Here is a 25,533-nt window from a genome sequence, read left to right as displayed (position 1 = left end):
AGCGTTGGCGACCCATCCTAGCCACAGAACAGATTCAAGATTTGCGCTGCGAAAACCGGAATCATTGAGTTTCAACAACAGATCGTTTAAATTGCGCATCGCCCAACTCTGAAGTCCGGGGATTCTGCAGCCTTAAACTTGTCCTGAGAGCAGATCTTGCCGCAAAGCCCCTTCCACCTACGACCAACCGCACTATACCATTTGCCACACCATGGCAGCTTCACAAGCCGCGAATCTGGTGGAGAATATGATCGGCCATGGTGACAATGCGTCTATCACCACAGACGTGAGCCACTATAATAACGAGTATGGCATGGAAACCGGAGACAAGATCTTGGCCACTACTTGGCAAGGCAAGAAACAGGTGAAATTGGGTTCGTCGACCCCAACTCCCCCGGAGATAGACAGTCATTCTTACCAACACGGCCAGTGGAAATGCCAAAGCCGAGGGTCGTGGACCCCGGAGATGTGATTGTCAAAGTGACCGGTAGTACGATCTGTGGGAGTGACTTGCATCTCTATCATGGTAAGTAGCAAGGAAGAGCTGAGTTCTCTCACAATAGGCAGGGTTGCTGATGTATTACTCAAGGAGTTATCCCCCAGCTCGCGAAAGGCGACGTATTGGGTCACGAATGCTGCGGAATCGTGGAAAGAACAGGACCTGAAGCGCACAAGATCCGTGTCGGCGACCGGGTAGTCGTCTCCTTCCCGATCGCATGCGGCGAGTGTCGGAATTGTCGCAACGAACGTTTCTCCCAATGCGAGCGGACTAACGAGAACACCATCACAAACGCCATGTACGGAAAGCGGACGGCAGGTAAGTCTTCGAAACTACCAGTCACGCCCAAGTGGTTCATAAGAATAGTGGATGGTGCTGACAGGGACGTAGGCATCTTTGGATACTCGCATTTTACAGGAGGCTTTGCCGGCGGCCAGGCCGAGTATATTCGAGTTCCATACGGAGACGTCAACTTACTCCCCATTCCGCCTGATGTACCCGACGAGAAAGCACTGTACGTGTCAGATGTGATCGCGACTTCCTGGCATTGCGTGGTGGACACTGGTGTCGGAAAAGGTGATATCGTTGGTATCTGGGGCGCAGGGCCGATTGGGCAGATGTGCGCCAAGTTCAGCTTTCTCCATGGAGCCAGCCGGGTGATCCTGATCGACGGTGGCGATGCCGCATGGCGGCTGGACTTTGTCAAGGCGAAGCTGCCCAAGCTTGAAACCGTCAACTTCACCCAGTTACCACGGGGCGAATCAGTGACATCTCAGCTGAAAAAGCTGGCACCCGGAGGCCTCGATGTTGCTCTTGAGTGTGCCGCCGGTGAATATGCCAAAGGCTGGGCCCATTATTTCGAAACAATGCTTGGGATGGAGACGGACACGTCGGAGCTGTTGAATGAGATGATCACCTCGGTTCGATCGTTCGGCAGAGTCGGTGTGACTGGAGTATATGCTGGATATGTGAGTCGCTCCTCTTCTCTGTTTAGAAAGATATCGATTGACGCAGTATATGGCAGACGAATCATTTCAACGTGGGAGCTCTGATGCAGACCGGTGTGCGGCTTATTGGCAATGGCCAAGCCCCGGTGCATAAATACTGGAAACATCTCATGGACCTCATCCAGAAGCAGGAAATCAATCCACTCGAGATGGTCACACATCGGCTTCGTCTTGAAGACATTGAAGATGTTTATGCGGCGTTTGATCAACGGGATAAGGGATTGCAGAAGATTTTCCTGCAGACCAAGTACTCTGACGCTCCAGCCGCCAATGCCCCTGCGTTGACCAAACTATGAGCAGCGTGCTTGGTTGCCCAAGTATGGATATCTACATTATTGGATCTGCAGAAGCAATTCACACAGAAAAGTACCATTCTTTATTACCGTGTGGGTTGAAGTTGGAGCTTCTCCAAATTAGTAGGATACGGGAAATGGTGTTGTGTGCATGGCACATTATATTAGAGCCGGAACTAGCACTTGCTGCCTCCAGTAAATGGGCTCTCCTCGGGCCTTCTATTCCGTATTGCCTTGATGCAGCAGAGCGTTTCATTGTGGATGGCAATTCCCAAGGTTGTGGTAGGTAGAGCAGGCAACCCAGCTTTGCGGCGCCTATAGAGCAGCTCATAATCAACATGTCCCTCCATCAGGCCACCAGACCACCATCCAGTTGCTGATCTCATCTGTCGTTCACAGTTCTTTTCGAGCGTCTGCTTGCTCCCCTCGTCACCCAATCCTCCCTCGACAACACCCGACCCCACTCTTTCACTTCACAGTCTCTGATCATGAGCCAGTCTCCTAATGAGGATATACCGTCACAGATCCCGTCTACCTCCTCAGGATCAGCGAGCCAAGCTTCACGAAGAGCACAGATCACCCTGCCCACGCTATACTAGCCGCGGTCGGGTAACAGATCACCTCACAGGTCAGGCCCAAGGGTGTGGTTGTTTTTTTCTGCGCACTGACAAGATGGTCTGAACAGGATTCCGGTCAATGTCGCCGAGCAAACCGATCTTATTCACAACTTCTACGGTTTTCACCGCACCGCTACGAATACGACTATCCGAACAAGGGGAGCCCTGAGATCGCCGGGAGGGTCATCGACAAGTTCGGTGCCGGGATTGAACTCCAGAGAGTTATTATGGAACCTTGGCCATGGTGTCTGGGCCTAGGTTAGTCTGTTTCCCTTTTCTGGCTTCATCCAGAGTTGCATGAAGTTGTTACTGATGCAATTCCCCAGACTTTGATCCGCCGAAGAACCCATTATACGAGTTTCTTTGTACGACAATGAGGATTCAGACAGAAACTACCGAGCGGGACAAGTGCTGGGGAGCCTGCGAGACGACGGCATTCTGATCATCGGCGTGGGAATGGCCGTCCACGATCTTCGAGAGGTTCGAGCCACCAGAGGATCTGGACAAACCATGCCGTAGGCTAATCTGTGTGACGAGAAACTGGTAGTGTATTCCAGGCTAAACATCTTCTCGTCAGGTACACATTCAGCTTCGACGAGACTCTGAAGGAAGCGACCACTGCAGACCCCGCCGAAGGCCAGATGAAGATGTCCGCTGTGATGAGTCGCAGGGACACAGGGCAACTGTATCCCACCTTCGAGCACATGTTGGCAATACATGTTGTGGCGGGGACTGCGGGTCGAGACATCGGGAAGCGACTTGTGGACTTTACCTGAGGGAAACTTGACTTGGGCTCAGTATCAGTTTGGACAATTTGGTGACAATCGAGAGGCTCAGATATAGAGTCGAGTCTCTCTTGGTAAGAAACTCCGAGTTGAAATGATGCACTACTCACAACCCGTTCCTAGTGGTGTGTTTCAATACGTTTACCAACGAACATACGACTGTGTTTTCAAAAAGAAAAAAAAATACCCCTCGGAGATGGTGACCGCAGTCAGTCGGTGTCGTCCGGGCACCTCAGCTGTCGAAATACACAGTAAAAGGTGATGCGGAACTTTGACAAAGTTGAAAGGAGATCTGCACATAGATCAAAGAGCTTTACTGTAAGTGAAGCATACACGGCGGCATGCACGGAAAACTGCAAGTTGTGCAGCTATGTTTGGCTGTTTGCGTGCAGAAATATGATCGGCTGTTTGAATGTATAGATAAGATCGGCTGGTTATATAGGTAGGGTTGGCAAGTGATATAGAGTATCCTCGCGGGATCAATTTGGCCCCGTTCTTTTAGTACATGCAACTGGTATTCTGAGTGTATTTCCGGTAATTCCTGGTAAAGTAGGCGAATTCGAGGATCTGCATGGTAAAGCAGTGACTTATGAGTGGGGACCATTACGTAGACCACGTATGATTGGTTCGAGTGCATAGTTACAGCGTATACTAATTGTACATGAATTCGGTACAGAAAGGCAGCGAGGCCGAAGGATTCTTTCGACCAAGCAGGGCATTACCCACTTCTTACTCCTCCATTCATTTTCTTGCTTTTTATTCAAATTACAGAAATATATGGACGATCTAGGCTCAGCCCCCGCTAAGCCATGCCGTCCCACTGCACCCAGGCCGGCTCATCGACGGTATCCAGACTTCCAGCTCCACGGAAAAGACTATCAAACAGGGCTACATCGATACCCTGCAGGTCCCAGTCATGTTCCACGGCGGACTCTTCCACCAACCCATGTGGCTGGGTGGGCTGAGTGTTCTCAGCGTTCAAGGTGGAGGGGTCCTTCTCCATGATCGACAGCAGTTGATAATCCGACCCGGTCTCTTGGTCGGCGGGCAATGTATCCACAGCCGATTGGATGGGGTCACCTAGGCCAGGCTGGTATGATGTCGCAGGGACAGACCTTCTGATGGCGCCGCGTTCGAAGCTGATCGTTCCAAAATAGGGAATGCGGATTTTCAACGCCCCTTCTCCGTTGGTGGCGTTGTCGTCACACTCAAGCTCTCCCTCCTCACTTTTGAATGAGCTCGTGCTATACACGGTTCCACCTGCAGCCTTGGCCTCGATGGCGAGGAGCGGGTTGATGATCCGCGTAAGCTTGGAAGCAAGTGCATCTGTAGTATCACGTCCCGTGGCTTGAATAAGGCCAAGGGTGCGCTCCATCATGCCTCGATCGCTGGGGCGGCTGTAGGTAAGGAAGTGGTAGATACTTCCAGAATTGAACTTTTGGTTATGAGAATCGATGTAGGCCATGCACATTGCGGCAATGGCAACAAAGGCGAGGAAATCCATGCCACGGCAGTAGTAAGGGGAAGAATTTGTACTATGAAACACTATGTACCGGGATAAGATCTCGCGGCTGACACTGACGGATATGATCTTGCTGTGGTCGTACTTGCCATCCGGCGATGAGCGCAAGATGTAGGGCAGATGTAATCGAACCAAGAGATGGTAGTGTATGAGTTGGTCCATGAGCCGAATCGTGTCATTGAGAATATCCGCGTCGGACTTGTCGCTAGACTGAATATTCGGGATCAGCCACCATTGAGGGGGCATCACCGCAGCAACTTTTTGTAATAAGGCTTCAATCTCGAGAAATTGGCTCTGGTCATTCATCTCTGTGCCGTTACGCCGTAGAATAAGTCTAGCAACGGCGCAATGTATTCGCTGCATACGCTGCGTGGGACCGCATTCCTCCAAGGCCTCGGGGGTAGCAAACCGAGCTTCAAGAGAGGCTGCTGGCAGGCCCAGCGTGACTGACAGATAGCAGTTCATTTCTACCAGGCGAAAGCAAAGGTGGTCTGCGTCGAAGGCCGCTCGGGTCTTGGGCTCGAGGAATTTCAGACATGGCGAACTGAGACCACGATCTATCCCCATCATCTGGGCTACAGAAATAGCCCGGTTCAATGCCAGCCATGCCAGGTGGAGATTCCCGGCGTGATTCTGGTACATGGCCTCAATCATGATGCACTCGATTCCCTCGATGGAGCCGGTGAGCTCGTCATTGGTCGTCACGAGCCGTACGGCCTTTTCGACCACACGAGTCATGAGCTTGTGATAGAAGACACTGTCACTGAGTGGGCTTTTTATCAGACATGGAAGAACGCCCTGCAAAAAGGTGCCGAGTATGAGAAGACTACGGGCGGCCAGCACCGGATGAGAGCCTGGCAGAGGCTGTTGTAATATCTCGCGTGGTAATGGCGGACCTAGACCGGGCGCATATACTTCACGGTGCAGATGCGCCGAAGGACCAGCAGGCAGGGTGTAGAGGATGTCGAGATCACTCTGACTGGGCCAAGCCGCGATCAACTCCCGAGTTATTTCCTCGTGTTTCCCTGCAGCTTGCTCGTCAGGGGCTTTCGGGATGGCTATTGTTGGAGATGTCCGCATCAACGAGGATTCCGAAAAACATGTTGACCTATCCTCCGCAGTATTCTGTGCGCAGTCAGTGCAAATCACAAATGAGAATTCGATCCCGAAATCACGCACTGCTGCAGGGGCTCTTGGCGATACTGTCCTTGGCCGAGGCTGTCCTCCATCCTCTGGTAGTGGCGACGCTGATGGGGTTTCAAGAGGAGCCCCAGCCGTTGATGAAGGCAAGATATGCGTGACGCTAGCATTTTTGCGCAACTGCTCGACGAGGTCTTCCACACGGCCGAGCCGGGTCTCTATCTGACTGCCGCTGTCGGGGGGCTTCAGCTCATCAGGAAGCTCCTGACTGATGCATGCAGTATTGCGTCGGCAACAGTTATCGCAGGTTGTGTTCGCTGTGGAGGCAAAAATACAACGGACTTTGCGGCGCTTGCATTCCCAGCAGCTCTGGGTGCCCTTGCGGACCTTTCGTCGCTTGGTCGCGGGTCCATCTTGGGAGTTCGTCTCGGCCAAGGCTATGCCGTCTCGCCGGGATCTAGACATGGAGTTTGGCCGGGTAGCTCCAGGAGACGTCACTTAAAGGGTCCGGCGACGAGATCAATCCAGGGCGAGCTCGGCGCAATACATCGGGTGATGTTGATGGTGGTGGAGAGAGAGAGTGAATGGTTCGCCCGAGCTCGGCGGACGAACCCGGGGTCTTCGCGCATCCCGCGTCTGCCATTCATCAACTGAATCTTTACTTCCCTCAACGCATTTATAAGCAGGAGTGGATCGCATACGAGGCTACTACGTGCTCCTCGACTGAAGCTTTCCAGAATTGCTGCTACCTTAATCCTAAGTGATATGCTAAAGAGAAAGCCGATTGATTCGCACTGTGAACATGCCAGCACCGTCTCTTCCTCTTTTCCCAACTCGTCTAACAGATTTGTGTCTTTCGACGGGGCAGAGACTTGAAGCCTACGGCTTCCCATGCCAAATCTTGCTCAGAAAATCTTCGGCCTGAGTAAACTCATAGTCAGGCAGCAGTCGATTCCACTCGTCTGAGACGGTGAAACCTCCGCCGGTGACACTACTCAGGATGGCACCAGTCATGAACTTGGAGAGCTCATCAGTGACACTTTCCGGCGGTATTGAGGGATGATCGACTTTCGGCAGCCATGGGGCCGTCCATGCTCCAGTTTCCAAGTCCTCTAACTTCACCTTATTAATATGGAAAGGGGTTCCACCTAACAGGTAAAGCTTTAGCTCATCGCATTGGCCGTTGAGTATACAGACATACCGCGGATCTTTTCCCCCAGGGAGATGATTTGCTTGATGGTTATTTCGGTGCCTTTGATCCCACCGACAAGAGGCCACTCGCCCTCGAAATCGACGGCTCTAGCCACCACGTTGGCAAGATCTTGAATTGTGGTGAGCGTGACTATCACTTGATCGTAGTTCTCTGGCACGATGGCTCGGCGGTTGTTGAAGTCGAAAGGGATATCCATTTGAGCCAGGTGGCTTGAAGATTGGTACGGCTTGGTAAGGTAGTTTGTAAATAGGCCCGGTTGGAAGAGCGTATACTCAAGCACCTATGGAAACATCGCTTAGCTTTATAATAGTATTCACGCTCTTCGGATCATACCTTCTTGTCCTTGTTGAGCTCGGCAAGGTATCGCCGGGTTTCCCCCTTATAAGCATACCAGCTCATGTTTTCCAGGGAAGAGCTGGAGGGTTTTAATAATGGAGACCAACATAAGGATCGAGTCACTTACGTGGCCCATTCACTGGGTGCAAAGCGCTTCACGCCGGCTCGCACGGCGGCATCAATGAGATTCTTCTGAGCGGTGCTCGCTGGGTCACTCTGTGTGATGACAAAGGACAGCAGGGTATGAACTCCTTGTAGGACTTGCTCCAATTGCTTTGGATCGCTGTAATCTGCTTTGGCCCATTTTACACTATCGGTAGTCTCGTCGGCTGGTGCATCCTGTACAGACAATTAGTGACATCGGCCAAGCCAACGACGCGGAAAGATGACGGGCAAACCTTTCGGGACAGAATCAGAATGTCGTGTTTCTTAGTAGCAACTAGAGCATCTACGATCTCTTGTGCGACGTCTGTTGCAAATTTAGTGAGGCTGCAATGTAAATTATGTGTAGCCTGTCCAACGTACTGCCAGTGCCGCCTGCAACTGCAATTTTGGTCATCTTTAAGGGGAATGGAGAATGATGGGTAAAATGATGAAAGTTTCTGTGAAAGCTGCAAGGACAGGCTAAATGCTTGAGCACCTGTCTTTGGGGAGCTGGACTCGAGGCTTTATATGTGTGCCTACCAGAGACCATCCGAGCCTTCGGCCGAATTTCAAAGCACATTATTTTCAGTCTCTCCGCCGAGCTCGGGGATAATGCATTAGCATGAGAGTACATAAAAGGCCTGGAGATAGGGCTATGGGCACTCAGTGGTTATTCAAAACTATTTCTCATTCCCAGTATTGAAAGTTCGGCCTGTCATAAAAGACCTAGAATTTCTGCATTTCGGCGGATTCTGTCTTGGCCGAACTGACTTCGAATTCCTCTGTAGCCATTGAGAAAAGCTTTCGGCCAAAATGACCATGGCCTAATGCCATACAGCGTCAAGCGAGCAGCCTTGTTTTGCGCCGCTTCTGCAAACAAGTCGCACATCTTGGCGACGCCAGCAGCGAGATCCAGCCACACCGGCTCCGCCTGGGTAATGCCAGTGCTTATCTTCCCGTTTCACCTAGTCTACTCCTATCTAATCCAGGGAAATTTGGAAATGAACTGGTTGGATGAGGTTTTGATCCCCTGCAACTCAAAATATCCAGCAGTCGAGTATTCGGGATGTATTACCGCTGCAAACTGGGGTGCAGGCATTTGACGCAATCACTTTAAAAAGACAACAAATATCGCCTATTTTATCCTCCTTTTAATAGACAAAGATATGGGTTACTACTCAATAAATTTGTCGGTGAGTCTGGGATTAGTTCAGCCTCCACCGGCGGTGGGAATTGATCTGTGCACAAACGAAGGCTGCATATGCGCAGCATTTATTTATACTTAGTGTGTCAAGATAAAACCACCCTCGTCTGTGAAGTTGATCGCGCCGGATCAAACAGTAATAACCCACCCTTGATGGCATAACGATATAATGACTTCCAAGGTTCGAATGTTCCAAGGTTGATGACTCGATGACTCGTTGACTTGATGACTTGATGACGTAGTAACCCACCTTTGATAGTATATTAGAACGTATGGACTCGATAATTTAACAATTGACAACTTGACAACTCGGACTTAGACTCGACGACTCGGACTCGGATCGACGACTTGGACTCGGATCAATGACTCAGACTCGGATCGACGACTCGGACTCGGATCGACGACTTGGACTCGGATCAATGACTCAGACTCGGATCGACGACTCGGACTCGATGACTCGGACTTGGACTCGAGGACTTGGGGACTCGAGAGTTTTAGCTCAACAATTGCTCGGCTAGCACAATGGTAGTGCGTTCGGCTTTTAACCGAGAGTCTATGGTCCGATGTGGTAACCGAAGGGCTGGTTGGTAACCGAAAGGCTGTGGGTTCGACCCCCACGTCGAGCGTGGTTCCTTCGAAGAAGATCTCTTCCGGAGGAAATTAAAACTTTTTTGGGAATTTTTTTCTGAGGGGGCTTAAGTAACATTCATTATAATATACCCAGTGAAGAGGGAGAAGCTCGACTTTTAGACAGGAGGACCGATTTAGAGATGGACAGACTGGAGGTAAATTTAGATGGCTACTACGCCATAGTCGGTTTGACATGGAAGGGGATCATGGAACAGAAGGACAGAAAAGGGAGTATACATGTTGTTTATGAGAGTATCTCCTGTAACCCAATACACCTGTGCGCAGAACTCCCTAGCTACATGATTTTCTCTATGCTATGTACCCTGTGAGTTTATTTTTTCATCTGTCAGCTATAGGGTACTTGATATACAGTTAAGATGATAATCACTAAAACTTAACTGGCTTGGTGGATTTCGCTGCGTCATCGGTCTTTGCATATTGCTTTACTCAGTTTCACTCCACCCGTGACACACTATCCATAGATATATATCCACCGTGGTAGGCAATAATAGCATTCATGGACTATGCAGGTTTGCATTAAGCCGCAAGGTCGAGGTCCAGAGCTGATGCATTCTCTTTGAAGGCAGAAGGTGTACAGCCTACTCAACTGGACAGCAAAATGGATGGGCAGATTAGTGGAATATGAGGATTCGGTGTTCGCCCGATCACTGGTGCCCGGGATGACCTGGAGGACCTTTTATCCAGGTGAGGCCAGTCAGTAAACGCGATGGCATCTTGGATACATACTACCGTTGCTTGACATGATACATACTGTGGGCAATATTGTCGTTCAGCCTGCACCTAGAGGTGGCCCTTGATTCTGCTGTGCAGGCGTACTTTGCGCAGTTGGAGGGCTATGCGAGTCCATCGGTCTGAGCGAGGATGTTTTGGAAATCAAATAATGTATAACAACTACATAAACTAGCAAGACCTCACTTTCAAACAATACTGACAAATATTTCCCCGATCATTTTCTGGATAGTGATTGAAAAACGGAAAGAGACATGATTGAGGCGGTCAGAATTTGCAGGCAGATTTTCACCGCCTTGTCCACACTTTATCGATTTGATAAACGGCGGGCGCACTCTTGGAACTCCTCCTCGGATTGCCAGCCCACCTACCCACTCACTGTCGCCCGGGACTTGAGCTTGATCCCTCGTCATCCATACACAAGCAGCATCTGCCTTCTGCAGTATTGCAGCCCAGCGGAGTTCCGAACACCCCAGGGTTGATCCACCCGACACCTGCGGCTGTTGCCCATCCGACCTTCTCCAAGTCGCAGCAGCAGGTTGACTGCAACCACTCAGATTCCCGACTTTCGCCATGATGGAAGACTTCAACAGTGAAACGGATAGTGACTACACCAGTTACTGGAGAGACTGGGTACGTTGGCCTCTATTGCAGAACTCAAGCTGTATTCCTCATGCCCCCCTCGGTTCTCGTGCAGCCTAACTGCAGTGGATGGGATTGCGCTAACTTGATCCCTTGGGGATTTTAGTTTGTTTCCTCGCGGGGAAATGAATACTTCTGTGAGATTGATGAGGACTATTTGACCGACCGGTTCAACCTCACTGGCCTAAACACGGAAGTCCCTTACTACCAATATGCGCTCGACCTGGTGACCGATGTCTTCGATCTTGACGCCGACGATGACCTCCGTGAGCAAATTGAAAAATCTGCTCGCCATCTATATGGCTTGGTTCATGCCCGCTACATTGTCACAACTCGTGGTCTTGCAAAGATGGTATGCTCTATCTCCCGGCGCTCAGTGTCGTATCATAGCTAGAAACTCACCTCTTTATACAGCTTGATAAGTACAAGAAGTGTGATTTTGGCAAATGTCCGCGTGTCTTGTGTGATGGACACCCACTCCTGCCCATGGGTCAGTCGGATCTTCCCAACATGAGTACCGTCAAGCTGTACTGTCCCAAATGCGAGGATATCTACAATCCCAAATCCTCACGTCATGCTTCTATCGATGGTGCCTATTTTGGCACCTCTTTTCACTCCATTCTTTTCCAAGTCTATCCCGCTTTGAATCCCGAAAAGAGCATGCGCCGATACGAGCCCCGGATCTACGGTTTCAAGGTCCACGCTGCAGCTGCTCTGGCGCGCTGGCAAGACTTGGCCCGTGACGATCTGAACTGGCGGCTAGCCGAGTTCGATATGACCCACAAATTTATTGAAGAAAGCGAAAGCGAAGATGATGCTTTCGAGTACGGAGAAGAGATTCCCGAGTCAGCAAAGACCGAGAAGGTGGTCGGGGAGACGGCATCCGGTCGCATGGATCTTGGCAACTGATTGCACTACCACTGATCTCTAACATGCAAGCATTCGGCGTAAGGATGGAATTCCACGATCTGATCTTCGGTGATATGCGTTTACGAATAATGGCGTTTCATGGCCCCCTTTGGCCCATCTCCAATTATGTTTTCTCGATCTTGTATCTACATCATTCCCCCGTGGCCATTCGTCTCCTATGAGACAAGGAATAAAGGAATCCAAGTTCAAGGCATGCATTGTAGGTTTCTATCATCGAAGTGGTATCTGCAGGTGAAGAAGAGCGCTGGCAACCGCCAATGATCTCATACCAAGAGAAATTTACAACATGCACAGCAATGGCCATTATACACCGAATGTTTCTCTCAAAGATTCGGGCCCCGGAGATAGTCCTATATTCTGGAGCTCCACAAAGGCAAGTTTGATCGCCCGAGCCAGCTCATCGCCGTTGAGCCAAGCCTCGTCATGAGCACCAGAAATCGGCAGCACCCGAACGCGACGATTCCTGGTCGTCAGTTCCTGCACCGGAATCTGCGCTTCCTGCCCCTCCCACCTCTTCAGTGCCTCGCGCATCGACTCCAGCTGATCTTTGTCCACAAGCTCGTCATCTTTGGAGTGCGCCAGTACTACCAACCTTCCCGATTTCCACCCACCTTCCACACCACGCGACCCAATCATCTGCGCTGGCGAGACGGTATCCCAGAGCAACTCATCCGCGCCAAACGCACCTTCAATAAACTGGCGATACGCAGAGATATCCCGATGAGTGTCCACCAACCGACGAATATCATAAATTCCCGCCACGCCCACAATGGCCGTAGGGTGCGCCCTCAGTCGTGGCGGCAGCGGATCAGGGGACGAAGAGACCATGTTAGCATCTGCGCCGGAGTCGTTCGCTCCCCCGTTGAATAACTGTTCCCGGTGACCCGCTACTGCGCCCATGACGGACTGGAAGGCGAGTGTTGCGCCGCAGCTATGACCGACAAGAATATACCGTGGCCCGAATCCATATGTGTTCTGCAGAAATGCAAGTGCTGCTTCCACGTCGCGAATATGATCTGGGTGCTTGGCATATCGGAATTCCTGGGGTGGTGTGGTGGCTTGGTCTTGCGGGTGATTGGGGTGGGCACTGAGTCGATACGAGATCGATGCGAACCCTGCAATTGGGAGGCCAGGTGAGCTGCGCAAGATAGACTCGGCATTGTCAAAGGCTGACGAGGTCACGGTCGGGTCACGCCAGGCACCGCCGTGAATATAACTGCATTTTGACCCATGTGTCAGTCATTGTCTTGTTGACTTGCGTTGCGGGACACCGAGGTAGATCAGATGCGGGGATTGGTCTGAGGAACGTACATCACCCAGTAGCCATCTGGACAAGGCTTCAAAGTGGTCACAGATATTGTCTGCAAGAGGCTATGCCGGCCGTAGGTGACAGTACGCTTGCCAGTTTGTGTGGCCATGGTAGAATTGTCTGGTATGTGAGAGCAATTCCGATATCGATTGATAGAGAGCGGGACATGGGGGGCTCGCCTGCGCGATCAGCGCGCATGACTAAGGGTGTCCAAGTGGCAGATTGAGAATGAAGTCAAATACAAATGGAAAATCCAAGAGACCTCGTTCCTTGCTTTCTTTCATTATTCTCGATGTGCGTGAAAGCGAGAAACTGTCCATTCCAATTCTCCCTGTTTAATAACGAAGCTGCATTGCTGTGTATTTATCTTGTACTACCCCTCTATTCTCCGCAGTCAAGACTGTATGGTATTACCATATGTCCAATACCACGCTAAACCCAATCTGAAATTGTTCGACGGCTTCCTTTCACACAAACCGAACATCCGCCCCATCATCACCAAGTCCACCACCCACTTCCCCGGCGCACCCCCTTTCATTATGGCCGAGTAAGTGATTGCCGCTTCTTGTATGCAAATGCCAGTACTAATGCCCTCCTAGAGCACAAGCCCCCCTCGCGGCCGTCAAGGTCGAGGCCCTGGTACAGTCTTCTCCGAATCTGAAAATCTGCCCTGCTCTCGCCAGCGAGAAGTACTCATGTCCGACGCTCTAGGTGGTGATGAAAATCATCAAGCACTCCTCTCAGACCTTCCCGACCACCGCGACCGGTGCCATCGTCGGTATGGACATCGACGGTACTCTCGAGATCACCAACTCTTTCCCGTTCCCCGTGGTCGAGATGCCCGCCGAGTCGCACTTTGACAACGCCGCCCCGAACCCCGCCGCCGCTGCTCCCCGCGCCAAGGCGAACGCTGCCTACCAGGCTGAGATGATTCGGATGATGCGGGAAGTCAACATTGACGCGAACAACGTTGGATGGTACACCAGCGCCAACATGGGCAACTTCGTCAACATGAATGTGATCGAGAACCAATTTTTCTACCAGAAGGAGATGAACGAGCGAACAGTCGCACTGGTCCACGACGTCAGCCGCAGCGCTCAGGGCAGCCTCAGCCTGCGCGCCTTCCGCCTCTCAGCCAAGTTTATTGAAGCATTTAAGGAGAACAAGTTCAACTCGGAGGAGTATGTGTTGCCATCAGGTCGATCGATTTTTTACGACGGAAACACTAACGGCGAAACACAGACTTCAGAAGTCTAATCTCCGCTACCAAGACATCTTCGACGAGCTGCCGGTGGAGATCCACAACTCCCATCTGATTACCTCCTTTGTCCACCAGCTGCAGTGCCCCAACCCCTCCGAGCCGACCGACCTTCCCCCATCGCTCAGTGCCCTCGAGGCCAGCCCCTTCTCCAAATCCACCACTCTCACCCCCAACCTTGACAACCTGTCGCTCAACATCGACCCCTTCCTGGAGAAGAACTGCGATCTCCTCCTGGACAGCATCGAGACCCACAACACCGAGGTCAACAACTACCAGTACTACCAGCGCGTGCTCGGCCGCGAGCAGCAGAAGATCAACAACTGGAAGCAGAAGCGCAGCCAAGAGAACGCCACCCGCGCCGCGCTCAAGCAGCCCCTTCTTCCCGAGGATGAGTGGCAGCGTCTCTTCAAGCTCCCCTCTGAGCCCAGCCGGCTGGAGAGCATGCTTAACACCCGCCAGGTGGAGCAGTTCTCGCGCCAGGTCGACAGCTTTGTCTCGTCGACGACCGGCAAGATGTTCGCCGTCAAGGGCAACCTGCTGCCTGGCGAGACTGCGAACTAGGTTAACGCGTTGATTATGACGAGAGGGGGTGTGGACCTGAGGCTTTTGGGATTGCATGACCTTATTACGGCGTAGGGAGGGAAAATGTTCTCTTGGGATGTTTATACGACTTCCTCTTTTTCTTGTATCAGTGTGACGAGTCGAGTCTTGCTGTCTAACCTTGACATATTGAGACTCATATCCGTTCATAGAAAACAACCACTGTTTAGACACGATTCATCATGCTTCGAATTGACAGCGGTGCTAGCTGCCTTCTGTTATGCAGGTACTCTATACCTTGGACGTTTGTTCTACTTGTACTGCATACAGTCTACCCCCGGACAGAAACCCTAATCGTCCTAGGGTATCCACGGTCACGTGTGAGATATGTATGACTTCATCGTCCATCATGGGCAGGATAACTAACTAGTTAACTATCCATCTTCGATAAGACTGCAACCAGGCAATATGAGGGGATTAAGAATAAATTTCATTCCTGCCAATTCACGGTGATGGCAACTACCTGAGGTTGACAGATCCGTCACGTTTAGATAGATCACGCGCACGCTCTCTCTTTCTCTATCTCTCTCTGAGGGTTACAACTCTTCCAAAACCCACACACCCCTTGCGTGCTTCTCCCTTTGAATCAAAAGAGAATCCCTATGCCATGTACAACAGTCATTCCGATATCTGGATTGTGAGTCGCGCATGTACACATATCCGAAATTGGGACAAAGTACCATGAAACAAGAGAGGTGATGGCTAATACAACTATCTGCCAATAATATAGGCAGGCGCATTCGCCGCTGTCATCGTCGATTTTATTGTGTACCCCTTTGATACACTGAAGACGCGAATCCAGTCCCCCAACTATGAGCGGGTCTTCAAAGACCCGCGGACAGGCGCAGTGAAAAGCAACGTGCTCTTTCGTGGTCTGTATCAAGGCGTCTGGAGTGTGGTATTCTCAACCATTCCCTCTTGTATGTGTCCAGAGGACTGGAATTTAGAAAGAAAAAAGTATCTATGCTAACGTCGCTCTTAGCTGGGGCGTTCTTCACGACTTATGAAGCGGTAAAATCCACTCTTCACAATTCGTCAACAAGGAACATAACAAGCTCAAGCTCGAAGTACTATGCACAAGGTTCAAGGACCGCACTCAGATTACCATTCTCGCACTCCTTGCCAACACCCGTTATCCACGCCATCGCGTCCTCGACGGCTGAGATGGTCTCTTGTCTCATGCTGACGCCAGCCGAGGTTCTCAAGCAGAATGCACAGATGGTGAATAGCAGCCAGACCCAAGAACAGTATCAACAGCAGAGTAACACAACTGCCATGCGTCAAGTGCTTTCCCGGTTTAAGCAACACCCCTGGCGTCTATGGAGCGGATACACCGCGCTTGTGGGGCGAAACCTACCATTTACAGGACTGCAGTTTCCCATGTTCGAATATGTGCGCTCCCACGCCATTGACTGGCGGCGACACCACAAGGAAACCCATCCCAAGGATTCAAAGCCCGGCGAGGGCAAGTCATCGGAGCAGAGAGAGCAGCTGATCGAACGAGCCGGACTGACTGGCCTTTCGGCCGCGGCGTCTGGGATGGTATCCTCCTTTGTGACGACACCCATCGATGTGATAAAGACGCATATGATGCTCTCTGCTACAGAAGTTATGAGCGAGGACAAGCCAGAAGTCGGTAGGGTTTCAGAAAAAAGGAGGTCAGTGATCAATGACCGTCTCCCGAAAATTAGGAATCAGGGGATGGTTGCGGTTGGACGGCAGATTTACCAGAATGATGGAGCAAAAGGCCTGTTCAAAGGTGGGGCGATTCGAGCTGGATGGACGGCTATCTCACTAAGCCTGTATCTGAGCCTTTATGAGGGCGGGAGATTCTTCCTCGAGAACCGGCGGCGAGCACTTGAGACCGTTGGGGAAGGATCCGGAGCAAGGTGTAAAGGATAGCTGCAGTTTGAGTCTGTCGAGCCGGGAAATGATACATTGGCAATATTGTATGGATTCCAAGGTTCGGTCGTCGACAACTTGTGGTCATGGGTGTGACTGATCACAGTGAGCTTGATTGAACAGAAGGAAAGACACCATCAGCTAAAGTGCACCTCAAGGAGCCCATAAAAAGAAAACCCAACGGGGGGGGGGTTCAACCCCGATCCTGAGATATCATATCTTATAAACTAATATTTTAATTAGCATGGACAGTGAACGAAAGTGTTGTGCTCTATGACCCCCAGTCTCAAACCTGCCAATTGAACTAGTTGGGCTTTATTGGATAGTCCACGTCAGTAAGACATGGGGCAGATCATACCAAGATTGAAGTTTCTGGTAGACTCCACCAGACTGTGAAGGAATGCCCAGATAGCTATACCTCTAAGGATACAGGAATCAATACAAAACAACAGACTAGGTCCGATGGACTTATGGTTCTAATCGGACACCTAGCTTGATAGCCGGTGTTATTACATTATGGCCAAGTTATAGCCAACTCGATAAAGACCCTTCCACTACCTGACGAACATGATTAACTCTTTCCAGGCCACCAATGGCCGCCAGGCCTGGCTGAAGGGAAGGTAAAGTATAGAGTAGTTCATCCAGTCCAAAATATCGAAAAATGTATCAGCAGCAATCCATCACTCGTAGCTGCCTATGTAACTGCATCTATACCTACACGAGTAGCTACTTGGTAAGAAAAAGCTATCAAAGAGTAGAGACTGGGTGGATGGTGCCTAAGGCAATATACCTGCAGTAGGAGTAGATATAATTGTCCCGGATCTTTCTCTTTCCTTCTCTTTCCTTCTCTTTCCTTCTCTTTCCTTCTCTTTCCTTCTCTCCTCTCCCAGCGCATACAGCGTCTTCTACCCCCCCCCCCCCCCACTCCCCGTGCAAGATAAACCTGGACTCCATAACCGTCTTTCTAACCGTCTTCATCACGACTTCATCGTGCTGTCCTTGGTACAGATACTACAACTGCAGATGCTGCTGCTACAGATGTAAGTGTGCATGGTAGGGCCTTTCAAGAATAACTTCTAACAATCTTTTGTATAGCTTCAACCCCACACAGTGACCTTTCCTTCCCTCAGAGATCTTGCAGAAAAGCTGGTACATACGCTTGCTGATCCTAGATTTAATTTGCACCCACTCAAATGTTATCACAATGAGATCGCGAGCTTCGAATCTTCAAATTCTCTGGTGGACAAGATGATGAAGTGCATTCGACCCGAGGTACGAGCACTGGAAGGGAAGAATATTACACGTCAGATGTAAGTATATAATCTACTACTAAAGCTGTATAAACCTAATCTCTAGATCTTCTAGGTTGGATGAAATCCTTGATGCCCAGGGCCCTCTATCGGAGTGGCCTAATATCGGAGGACACTTACTGTTCATCACTTCCAGTGAAGTGCAAGTCTATTGGGGACCATATTGTGGACAGTCTTACCTGCTTATTCGCCGGATTCCCCAGCATATCGCGAACGTTTTACACGGACATCTCGATACGCTTTGCTATTGGGTTGCTTCAAAACCGGGACGGCAACTGAACTTCATAAGGCTTTGGGAAATCCCAGATGACTTAGAAGAGGACGAAAGTTCCAGGTCTCTCGACTTATTGAACAGTCTCCTTGAGCAATTATTTTGCCTCGCCATCCAGTCATTGCCACTGCCAGAGCGAGCGGTTTCTTGGACCCCAAGACTTTTCACTGCGCGACCTTAATGTCATTTCGCCTCTCCTGCAAAGCATCGACCTGTCTCCGAATGAAAGAGCGGAAGTTCGCAAGTCCCTCAAATTGTCCCCAAGTTGCGAAACCAAAGAGTTTGCATATAAGAGAGCTGAGCAACTACGGAAAAAGCAGCATTCCTCCCCTCAGCATTCCTCCCCTCAGCAATTCTCGCAAGATTCAATGTTCAAGGAGATTAAGCGAGCATTTTGCGGCACTATTCCGCCAGATCTTAAGGTACGAGGGCGGGCACCCAAGCTTGACATTCTTTACTGCCAGGCGGATAGACTGACAGGACTCCCTACTGTGGTTCAAATAAAATGCCGGAGTTGTGGACATGAGCAAGAAGACCGTTATCCTCGATACACCGGTGAAGAGCCCCCACGATATGTCACACCTCGAATCATGTGTCAAGGGTGTCAGAAGCGGAATCAATTTTTCACCCTAGGCAGGGATGCTCAGGCTTCAGGTCTTCAAGCAGTGAATTCTACCTGGGCGTCAAAGTTGTATGCTGCTTTTGAAAAGCAAGGTTGTGACCTGAATGAGGTCATTTTTGACCCGAAAATTGTCTTCAGCGACGAACAGGTACACATTCGGGCAAGAAAGCTTCAAGAGAGGCAACTGGGTGGTTGACGGCGATGAGTGGTTGGCTGGTGCATATCACACCCTTTGCAGTGGATTGTACATAGTCATTTGCCCATGGGACATTTTTCGCTGTTCCCTTCTCAACTTGGGCATAAAAAGCCACATTTTTGCTCCTACTTTTTACTTGTGTAGACTCGCATTGTATCTCCTGTAGATCGTGCGCTGGATGAACCCCTCGATTTTAACATCCTAGAGGGCAAAAGCAGATGACAAGGGCGTTCGGGCGCTGCATACTCTTGATATTCAGTATCTAGACTTCATTGCATCAAGTAGTTGACTGGGATGTGGCATTGAAAGTCCTTGCAACAGCCAGAAATCTCGGTGACATTTTCAAACTCGATAATATGATCCTAGCTCAAAATACGAATCAGGAAATCGTGAATACCAAATCAAATCAAATTCAATTCTCTGCTATACTCTTTCTATCTAGTCATTCCTCCTCACTGCATCCCCCGGAGCATTCTCAAAATCCAAGATCAAGCCGCGTCAACGAGTGTATCCAGTTCGTGTTCTCATTCAAATCATCAAGTGCATAACATTCAAATCATGAAACGCCAATCGCCGGGTTGCTTCCTCCAATATGTATGCCAAATTAGTATTTCTTCGAGTTTATGAACATCAAATGTCAAATACCTTTTGCGCATACCTTGCTCACCACGCCAAATAAATCCACTACTCGGTCTCGCCACCAGTAGCCTTGAGGTTCTCGTCCTGATGCTGGTCCTTGTTGGGGTAGTTCTGGTAGGAGCCGTAGTTCTTGTAGTTTCCGTAGCTGTTGTAGTCGCCGTTCTGGGGCGTGGGCGAGGCCTGGGGATAGTTGGAGTTGGAGTCGTCGCCGTTGTTGTAGTTGTTGGGATCGCTGCGGGCGACTACAGCACGGGGAGTCGGAGTCGCACGGTCGCGGTTCCAGTCGCTGCGGCAGGACCAGCCCGAGTGGTCATCTTGGTCGTTCTTCTTGCAGTCGTCGTCGTCGTCGTCGCGGTAGTCGTCGTCGCGGTGGTGGTCATCCTTGTCGTCGTCATCGCGGTCACGGCTGGGGCAGCTCAGGTCGTACCGGTTGCAAGGACGGGGGAAGTCGTCATCGTTGTCGTTGTTCCAGGGCCACCACGAGCGAGGGAGGACGGCAGTCGTGTCAGTGTTGGGGCTGGGGATTTTGTAGCTGGTGGGCTCGATGGCACGCTTGGCAGTAGAGTGCCACTGGCCATTGGCGTCGGTCCAGCCATTCTGGTTCTGGTTCTGGTTGTTGGGATGCCATTGGCCATTGGCATCAGTCCAGCCATTCTGGTTCTGGTTGTTCTGGTCATAAGGCGAAGACCGGACATGGATACCAGGCACAGCACCAGGCACACCAGGGGCACCGAAGCCAGGGCGATGGTTGTAGAGATCGGCGTCAGACCCAAAAGGCCGAGGCACAGAGCGACGCTGCCAGTGACCATTCTGGTTCTGGTCATTGTTGTATTCGCCGTTGTTGTTCTGGTCCCAGTTGTTGCCGCGCCACTGGTTATCGCCATCATAGTTTCCCGCCTGGCCGTTGTTGTACTGGCCGTTGTTGTATTGGCCATTGTTGTACTGGCCATTCTGGTTGTAGCCTGTCTGTCCATCCTGTTCGTTGGAAATGAACTGACCATTCTGGTCATAGTGGCCCTTGCGGTACTGGCCATTGGGGTCCCATTGACCAGGCTGATCACTGGGATCGGTCGAATCGACGGGCAGAGCGAGCGCGGCAAACGGCGAGACCGCCAGGAGCAAAAGGCCGTTGATCAGAGTGTAACGCATTTTGGAGGATGGACACTGAATTGAGGTGAAGAGTTGAGAGATTTCTTGGGTTTTTGCACAACACACTTGGGATCTTGGCGATCTCGAGGGATGCTCTGGCTTGATGAGAATAAGTTTATCGACGGTGATTCGACCCGATATTTATAGTTGCAGGGCGAGCAGCTCCAAGCTTCGAATTACGTAGCTGATTGAAGCTACCCCAGAGCTTCATGGCGATGTCTGAGCTCGCCGAGGAGATGCCCTCGTTGAGTTTCGCTGGGGATTAGGGCATCGCTGCAAGGGACGCGGCGTGAACGTGCAGTCGAGAATCATTCTGCCTTGCGGGGGATAACGAGTCGGCAATTACACAGATGCGAGATGACTTCAGAGGGCTGTGAAGGTGCGAGATGAGCCATATTATGTACTGCGTCGAGATGTCTTACTTCGCCGTGTTTGGACTCTGCATGATGAACCTCGCATCGATCGGCATGAATAGCGTGCCGGCGTCGCCGATCACCCCAGAAGGGGCTAAATTGCATTCCAGTCGATCATCTGGGGTTTGAACACGCCCATTCGGTGGGATTTGACAAGACGCGCTTACGCCATCGAATCTCGATGGCGCGAATGTTTCGGGCCCATTTGCACCGCGTCTGGGGAAGCGGACGGCTCATGCATTACGTCTGCCAGACGGCTCATTGGATCAGGAAACGTGTGAGACACGCAGAGGACAAGGGAGGCATTGCGTGGTTGCGAAAGCGAGTGAGCAAATCGGAAGTGGAAAATGTTGTGAAAGGTGAGCTGCTCCAGGAACGCACGGCGTGCATGTCAAGACTGGCGGTCAGGCTGGAATTGTAGGCGAGAGGGTCTGGATCTCTCTTCTCAATCTTTCTCATTCCTCGTGGAAGAGCTGTGTGAATGATTTTCTACGTTGCTGGATCAGCTACCAATATTCACCGTATCATGTTTGGAAACAAGTTCACCGATATAGACGACCCTGGACATGAATCCGAGCGTCTTCTGGCGGAAGAGGAAGGCCAGCCTTGGACGGAAGACAAAGAGACCGATATCTGCAGCTCTCTAGCAACGTCTCTTCTGAAATTCACGGTCCTGGGGATTTTCTTTCTCGTGGGGACATTATTCGGATTCTTCTGGCGAGGAGACCTAGACGGCCTTTGCAGTCGTCACGTATCTCAATACTGTGAGGTCCTTGGTTCTTCATTGATCTTAACTCTCAAGACTGACGGTGACTGGTTCCAGCCCCGGTCGTCAATGAGGTCGGGATTGAGTATACTGTGCAAGAATTCAACGGTTCGCTCTTGAAGGAGAACATCTACCGACAAGATGCAAGTCCAGAAGTTGACGCTGCATGGGAATCTCTGGGTGTGAACTGTGAGCTTGATCGTCATGTCCATGTCTACATTTCTATTGACAACGGCTCTAGATCGAAGCGTTCGCGTGGCTCCTGAAGATGCCGAGGAGTCGAATCTCGCTGCCGACCAAGTGAAGATCAACCAGAAATATGGCGGAGGGTTTCCAGCCAATGTAGAAGGGCTTCACCATCTGCACTGTTTGGTATGTCACCTTGCTCTCGCCATGGAAGAGCCGAACAGGCTGATGATAGGCTAGAATCTTCTCCGGCAATCTCTCTACTACAACTACGACTACTACCATGCCCAAGGCGACGGCGCTTTCAGCAACAATGACTATATTGTTCGACGCCATGTGTGTAAGTTTCACCATTCCTCTCCTTTCGTCTTGGTCTAACGCTTTCCTCGAACAGCGCACTGTCTAGATGTTCTCCGCCAGCAACTCATGTGCAGCGTGGACACAGGAGTCTTGGGTCAGATCTGGATTTACCCCGAGAACCCAGAACCATATGTCGACTTTAATACCCGCCACCGATGTAAGAACTTTGACGCGATCCGTAGCTGGGCCGAGGCCAACCAGATGCCCGAGCGTCCACCGGATGATTTCTTGCAGCCTCCTAGTCCCAATGATCGGATCTACAAGGAAATGCCCTGACCCGCCGGTACACCAAGATCAAAGGTGAAGGCAAGGTCATAGCTTATACCGAGAGTCTACTATAGGGCAAATAGCAAAAAAAAATAATCCGCTGCGGGAATCGAATCCACGCAGTGCAAATCCTCGGCCAGGCCACACCAAAAAAAAAAAAAAACCGATGGCGGGGGTCGAACCCGCGATCTTGAGATTTCTAGAGCATAGCTATCGCAGGATTAGCATGATGCCAGAGCATATGCCAGATGATGGGGGGGACGAACAAGTCACACGCCTTACCACTAGGCCACACCGGCGTTGGTTTGGTCATCCATCGCAATGTCATTTTATGCTTCACGATGTCCCTCTGCTTCATCTACTCCGAACGAATCTCCTCCGTCAGTCCATACATAGTCAAATCCGCACTCATACTCGGCCACGCATAAACCGCACTCTCTGCGCCCCCAAACGCCTTCAACGCGCTCACTCCCCTAAACTCCATTCCAATCTTCTCTAGGACTCTCCGACTCCGCGGATTCCCCGCCGCGCAAAAACCAAACGCGTCGTGTTTTCCCAACTCCGTCCGCGCATACTCCAATACCCCCTGCGCCGCTTCAGTGGCTAGCCCTTTCCCACTGTGCTCCGGCAAAATCGCGTATCCGACATCTGGAGCCAGGTAGTGCGGGCCTGGCGGGGTCCCTTGCATGAGCGACACGGTGCCGATGGGTGTATTTGGACCTTGTTGACCGTCGTAGAGCGATACCAGGAAAATGCCGTGTCGGTTGCGCGCGTAGTCCGTCAGGATGCGCTTGCGGATAAAATCCGAAGCTTTTTCAGGGGTGTCGATGGAGGTATTCCCACATGAGCTGATGAAGTCGTCGGTGTTCCAGACTTGCACCAGGAATGCGCAATGTGTCTGGTTGGTGGGATCGAATGGGGTGATGCGCAGACGGGGCGTGGAGATGGTGAAGCCCGGGGGAAATGGCGATTGTGGGTGGGCCATGGTTGGCAGTCTTTTAGAATGTACGGCGACTGTCCAAAGAATTTTTGTAATTCTCGAGCTTCGCCTCGCGCTTGGACTCGATCTCATCCGCTATAAAAACCTTCATGGCTGCTTATCTTGAGTGACTCACCGTGCGGGGCCTTCAAAGCCGTCGGATTGCAGCAACGCGGATGTAACCATCTCGAGTCATATCTAGGTGAAATTCTTGCAATTTATGTAGATCCGTCTCGGGTCCGTCGACCTCTTCCATCTCGTATTTAGCGACCATAGATCCAGTCATACAAGCCTGTGTCGGAGATATGTACTGAGGTATATCTGCGGGATCTACTCTACCCAGTCGGATCGCTCCATCACAAGAGATAACTAGGTAGCGAATTTCCTATACCATTTCTTGGCTTTCCCTTTCCAATTTAGGGCTCACCCCTCGCCGCTTTTTGCTCACCGAGTAGAATTAAGCATGTCTCTGAGCGCCCTGATCTAATCAGTGAGCGTTATATAAGTTCACTGATTTATTCACTGAGCACTCTGATCCACTCACTGATCCTGATCTGAGTAGTCTGAATTCAGATTTGCCTGGGCGCAGTAAAAATTGATCCTAGTCCTTATGCTGACAAAGAAAGCTCGGATCTCTTAACTAGTTATCAGCGCGGCGCCATCGACTCATCCTTGAATTGGAAAACCAACATCAATGCATCTCCGAGGTGAAACTCCAAAGCGCAATGCCCCACCAAGAATTGAGGCATGGAATGGTACCTCGATGGCGTTTTCGGAGTTACCAGGCCTATAATGGAAATCATTCACGAGATCAACCTACACATATTCAGCGGAGTACGGCCTTCTCCAGTGGACCTCGATAAACTCGAGTTTAAAATGTACCGGAACGACCCCAAGTGGTTGCGATTGCAATTCTCAGGCCCAGACGAGCACTGCAGAGAGCTAGCATGGCGCCACGCCCGAACATTTTATTATGCATGCCATATTTACTTGGTGGGCTCATTGCGAAAGCAGCCCCCTCACAGTGTCACTCACTTCGTGGAGCAGGGTATTAAGCAGGTCGCGGCGATCAGCAGCCTCGAAGCAGGCCTCACTGTTTCCGGCCTCATGTGGCCGTGCTTTGTAAGTTATTCTCCTCTTCCAAAACTTGTGCTGCGGCTCCCAAGTTTCGTGACACCACTGGTTATCCAGATCCAGCTTTTAATGCTCCGACAGATCATAGCATGCGAAACCGAAGACCCTGATCTCCGCCTTCGCATCAAACCGTACTTCGATAAAAGAGAATGCTGGGGGATGGCCAATGTGACAACCGCGAAGGAAGTCGTTTTGGCTGTATGGAACCGCAGAGACAAGACAATACAAGGGAGTAGTGTCCTCTGGCACGAAGTCATGGCGGAGATGGGAATTGATATCATATTGTCGTAGAAAGGCGGTACAAACGCATTTCAACACTATGGTCGACCCCTACTACTCTGCTCGACGGTATCCATCGATGAAAAGTAAGAAATCCTAAACGATAGGTACTAAGGAAATGAAAATATCGTATAAGTGGATAAAATAAAATATAATATAATTTAATTTAAAAAAATTT

At 50.7% G+C, this 25,533-nt stretch overlaps 12 protein-coding genes across 12 annotated transcripts; 7 read left to right on the top strand and 5 right to left on the bottom strand.

Moving 5' to 3' along the window:
• Positions 1-211: 211 nt before the first annotated feature.
• Positions 212-1,802, top strand: N7459_003525 (zinc-dependent alcohol dehydrogenase; the record flags this gene model as incomplete). The annotated part of the gene is made up of 5 exons (XM_056942709.1): positions 212-374; positions 431-526; positions 590-817; positions 890-1,467; positions 1,524-1,802. The coding sequence occupies 5 exons, from the start codon at positions 212-214 to the stop codon at positions 1,800-1,802; spliced, it is 1,344 nt and encodes a 447-aa protein (XP_056802592.1).
• A 234-nt stretch (positions 1,803-2,036) lies between these two features.
• Positions 2,037-3,192, top strand: N7459_003524 (aromatic ring-opening dioxygenase LigB subunit; the record flags this gene model as incomplete). Its single annotated transcript, XM_056942708.1, has 5 exons — positions 2,037-2,081; positions 2,485-2,674; positions 2,743-2,781; positions 2,826-2,931; positions 2,994-3,192. 5 exons carry the CDS (start codon positions 2,037-2,039, stop codon positions 3,190-3,192), a joined length of 579 nt encoding a protein of 192 aa, XP_056802591.1.
• Positions 3,193-4,003: 811 nt separating this feature from the next.
• Positions 4,004-6,328, bottom strand: N7459_003523 (uncharacterized protein; the record flags this gene model as incomplete). The annotated part of the gene is made up of 1 exon (XM_056942707.1): positions 4,004-6,328. The coding sequence occupies one exon, from the start codon at positions 6,326-6,328 to the stop codon at positions 4,004-4,006; it is 2,325 nt and encodes a 774-aa protein (XP_056802590.1).
• A 414-nt stretch (positions 6,329-6,742) lies between these two features.
• Positions 6,743-7,971, bottom strand: N7459_003522 (uncharacterized protein; the record flags this gene model as incomplete). The annotated part of the gene is made up of 6 exons (XM_056942706.1): positions 6,743-7,011; positions 7,065-7,356; positions 7,410-7,491; positions 7,540-7,751; positions 7,811-7,881; positions 7,938-7,971. The coding sequence occupies 6 exons, from the start codon at positions 7,969-7,971 to the stop codon at positions 6,743-6,745; spliced, it is 960 nt and encodes a 319-aa protein (XP_056802589.1).
• Positions 7,972-10,713: 2,742 nt separating this feature from the next.
• Positions 10,714-11,691, top strand: N7459_003521 (casein kinase II subunit beta family protein; the record flags this gene model as incomplete). Its single annotated transcript, XM_056942705.1, has 3 exons — positions 10,714-10,773; positions 10,889-11,134; positions 11,197-11,691. 3 exons carry the CDS (start codon positions 10,714-10,716, stop codon positions 11,689-11,691), a joined length of 801 nt encoding a protein of 266 aa, XP_056802588.1.
• Positions 11,692-12,015: 324 nt separating this feature from the next.
• On the bottom strand, positions 12,016-13,130 carry N7459_003520 (arylformamidase; the record flags this gene model as incomplete). The annotated part of the gene is made up of 2 exons (XM_056942704.1): positions 12,016-12,928; positions 13,024-13,130. The coding sequence occupies 2 exons, from the start codon at positions 13,128-13,130 to the stop codon at positions 12,016-12,018; spliced, it is 1,020 nt and encodes a 339-aa protein (XP_056802587.1).
• Positions 13,131-13,425: 295 nt separating this feature from the next.
• N7459_003519 (putative eukaryotic translation initiation factor 3 subunit EifCh) lies at positions 13,426-14,843 on the top strand (the record flags this gene model as incomplete). Its single annotated transcript, XM_056942703.1, has 4 exons — positions 13,426-13,568; positions 13,621-13,660; positions 13,733-14,202; positions 14,264-14,843. 4 exons carry the CDS (start codon positions 13,426-13,428, stop codon positions 14,841-14,843), a joined length of 1,233 nt encoding a protein of 410 aa, XP_056802586.1.
• Positions 14,844-15,530: 687 nt separating this feature from the next.
• On the top strand, positions 15,531-16,784 carry N7459_003518 (putative mitochondrial carrier protein; the record flags this gene model as incomplete). The annotated part of the gene is made up of 3 exons (XM_056942702.1): positions 15,531-15,558; positions 15,617-15,802; positions 15,865-16,784. The coding sequence occupies 3 exons, from the start codon at positions 15,531-15,533 to the stop codon at positions 16,782-16,784; spliced, it is 1,134 nt and encodes a 377-aa protein (XP_056802585.1).
• A 3,083-nt stretch (positions 16,785-19,867) lies between these two features.
• Positions 19,868-20,971, bottom strand: N7459_003517 (uncharacterized protein; the record flags this gene model as incomplete). The annotated part of the gene is made up of 1 exon (XM_056942701.1): positions 19,868-20,971. One exon carries the CDS (start codon positions 20,969-20,971, stop codon positions 19,868-19,870), a length of 1,104 nt encoding a protein of 367 aa, XP_056802584.1.
• Positions 20,972-21,910: 939 nt separating this feature from the next.
• On the top strand, positions 21,911-22,972 carry N7459_003516 (oxidase ustYa family protein; the record flags this gene model as incomplete). Its single annotated transcript, XM_056942700.1, has 5 exons — positions 21,911-22,148; positions 22,208-22,339; positions 22,392-22,522; positions 22,577-22,676; positions 22,731-22,972. 5 exons carry the CDS (start codon positions 21,911-21,913, stop codon positions 22,970-22,972), a joined length of 843 nt encoding a protein of 280 aa, XP_056802583.1.
• Positions 22,973-23,321: 349 nt separating this feature from the next.
• Positions 23,322-23,948, bottom strand: N7459_003515 (GNAT family N-acetyltransferase; the record flags this gene model as incomplete). Its single annotated transcript, XM_056942699.1, has 1 exon — positions 23,322-23,948. The coding sequence occupies one exon, from the start codon at positions 23,946-23,948 to the stop codon at positions 23,322-23,324; it is 627 nt and encodes a 208-aa protein (XP_056802582.1).
• A 786-nt stretch (positions 23,949-24,734) lies between these two features.
• Positions 24,735-25,367, top strand: N7459_003514 (transcription factor domain-containing protein; the record flags this gene model as incomplete). Its single annotated transcript, XM_056942698.1, has 1 exon — positions 24,735-25,367. The coding sequence occupies one exon, from the start codon at positions 24,735-24,737 to the stop codon at positions 25,365-25,367; it is 633 nt and encodes a 210-aa protein (XP_056802581.1).
• Positions 25,368-25,533: the final 166 nt, after the last annotated feature.

The sequence above is a fragment of the Penicillium hispanicum genome, assembly GCF_028827665.1.
Source record: "Penicillium hispanicum strain IBT 35686 chromosome Unknown utg000003l_segment0_segment0, whole genome shotgun sequence".
Classification (NCBI taxonomy): Eukaryota; Fungi; Ascomycota; class Eurotiomycetes; order Eurotiales; family Aspergillaceae; genus Penicillium; species Penicillium hispanicum.
This window is presented reverse-complemented; position numbering and strand designations above follow the sequence as displayed.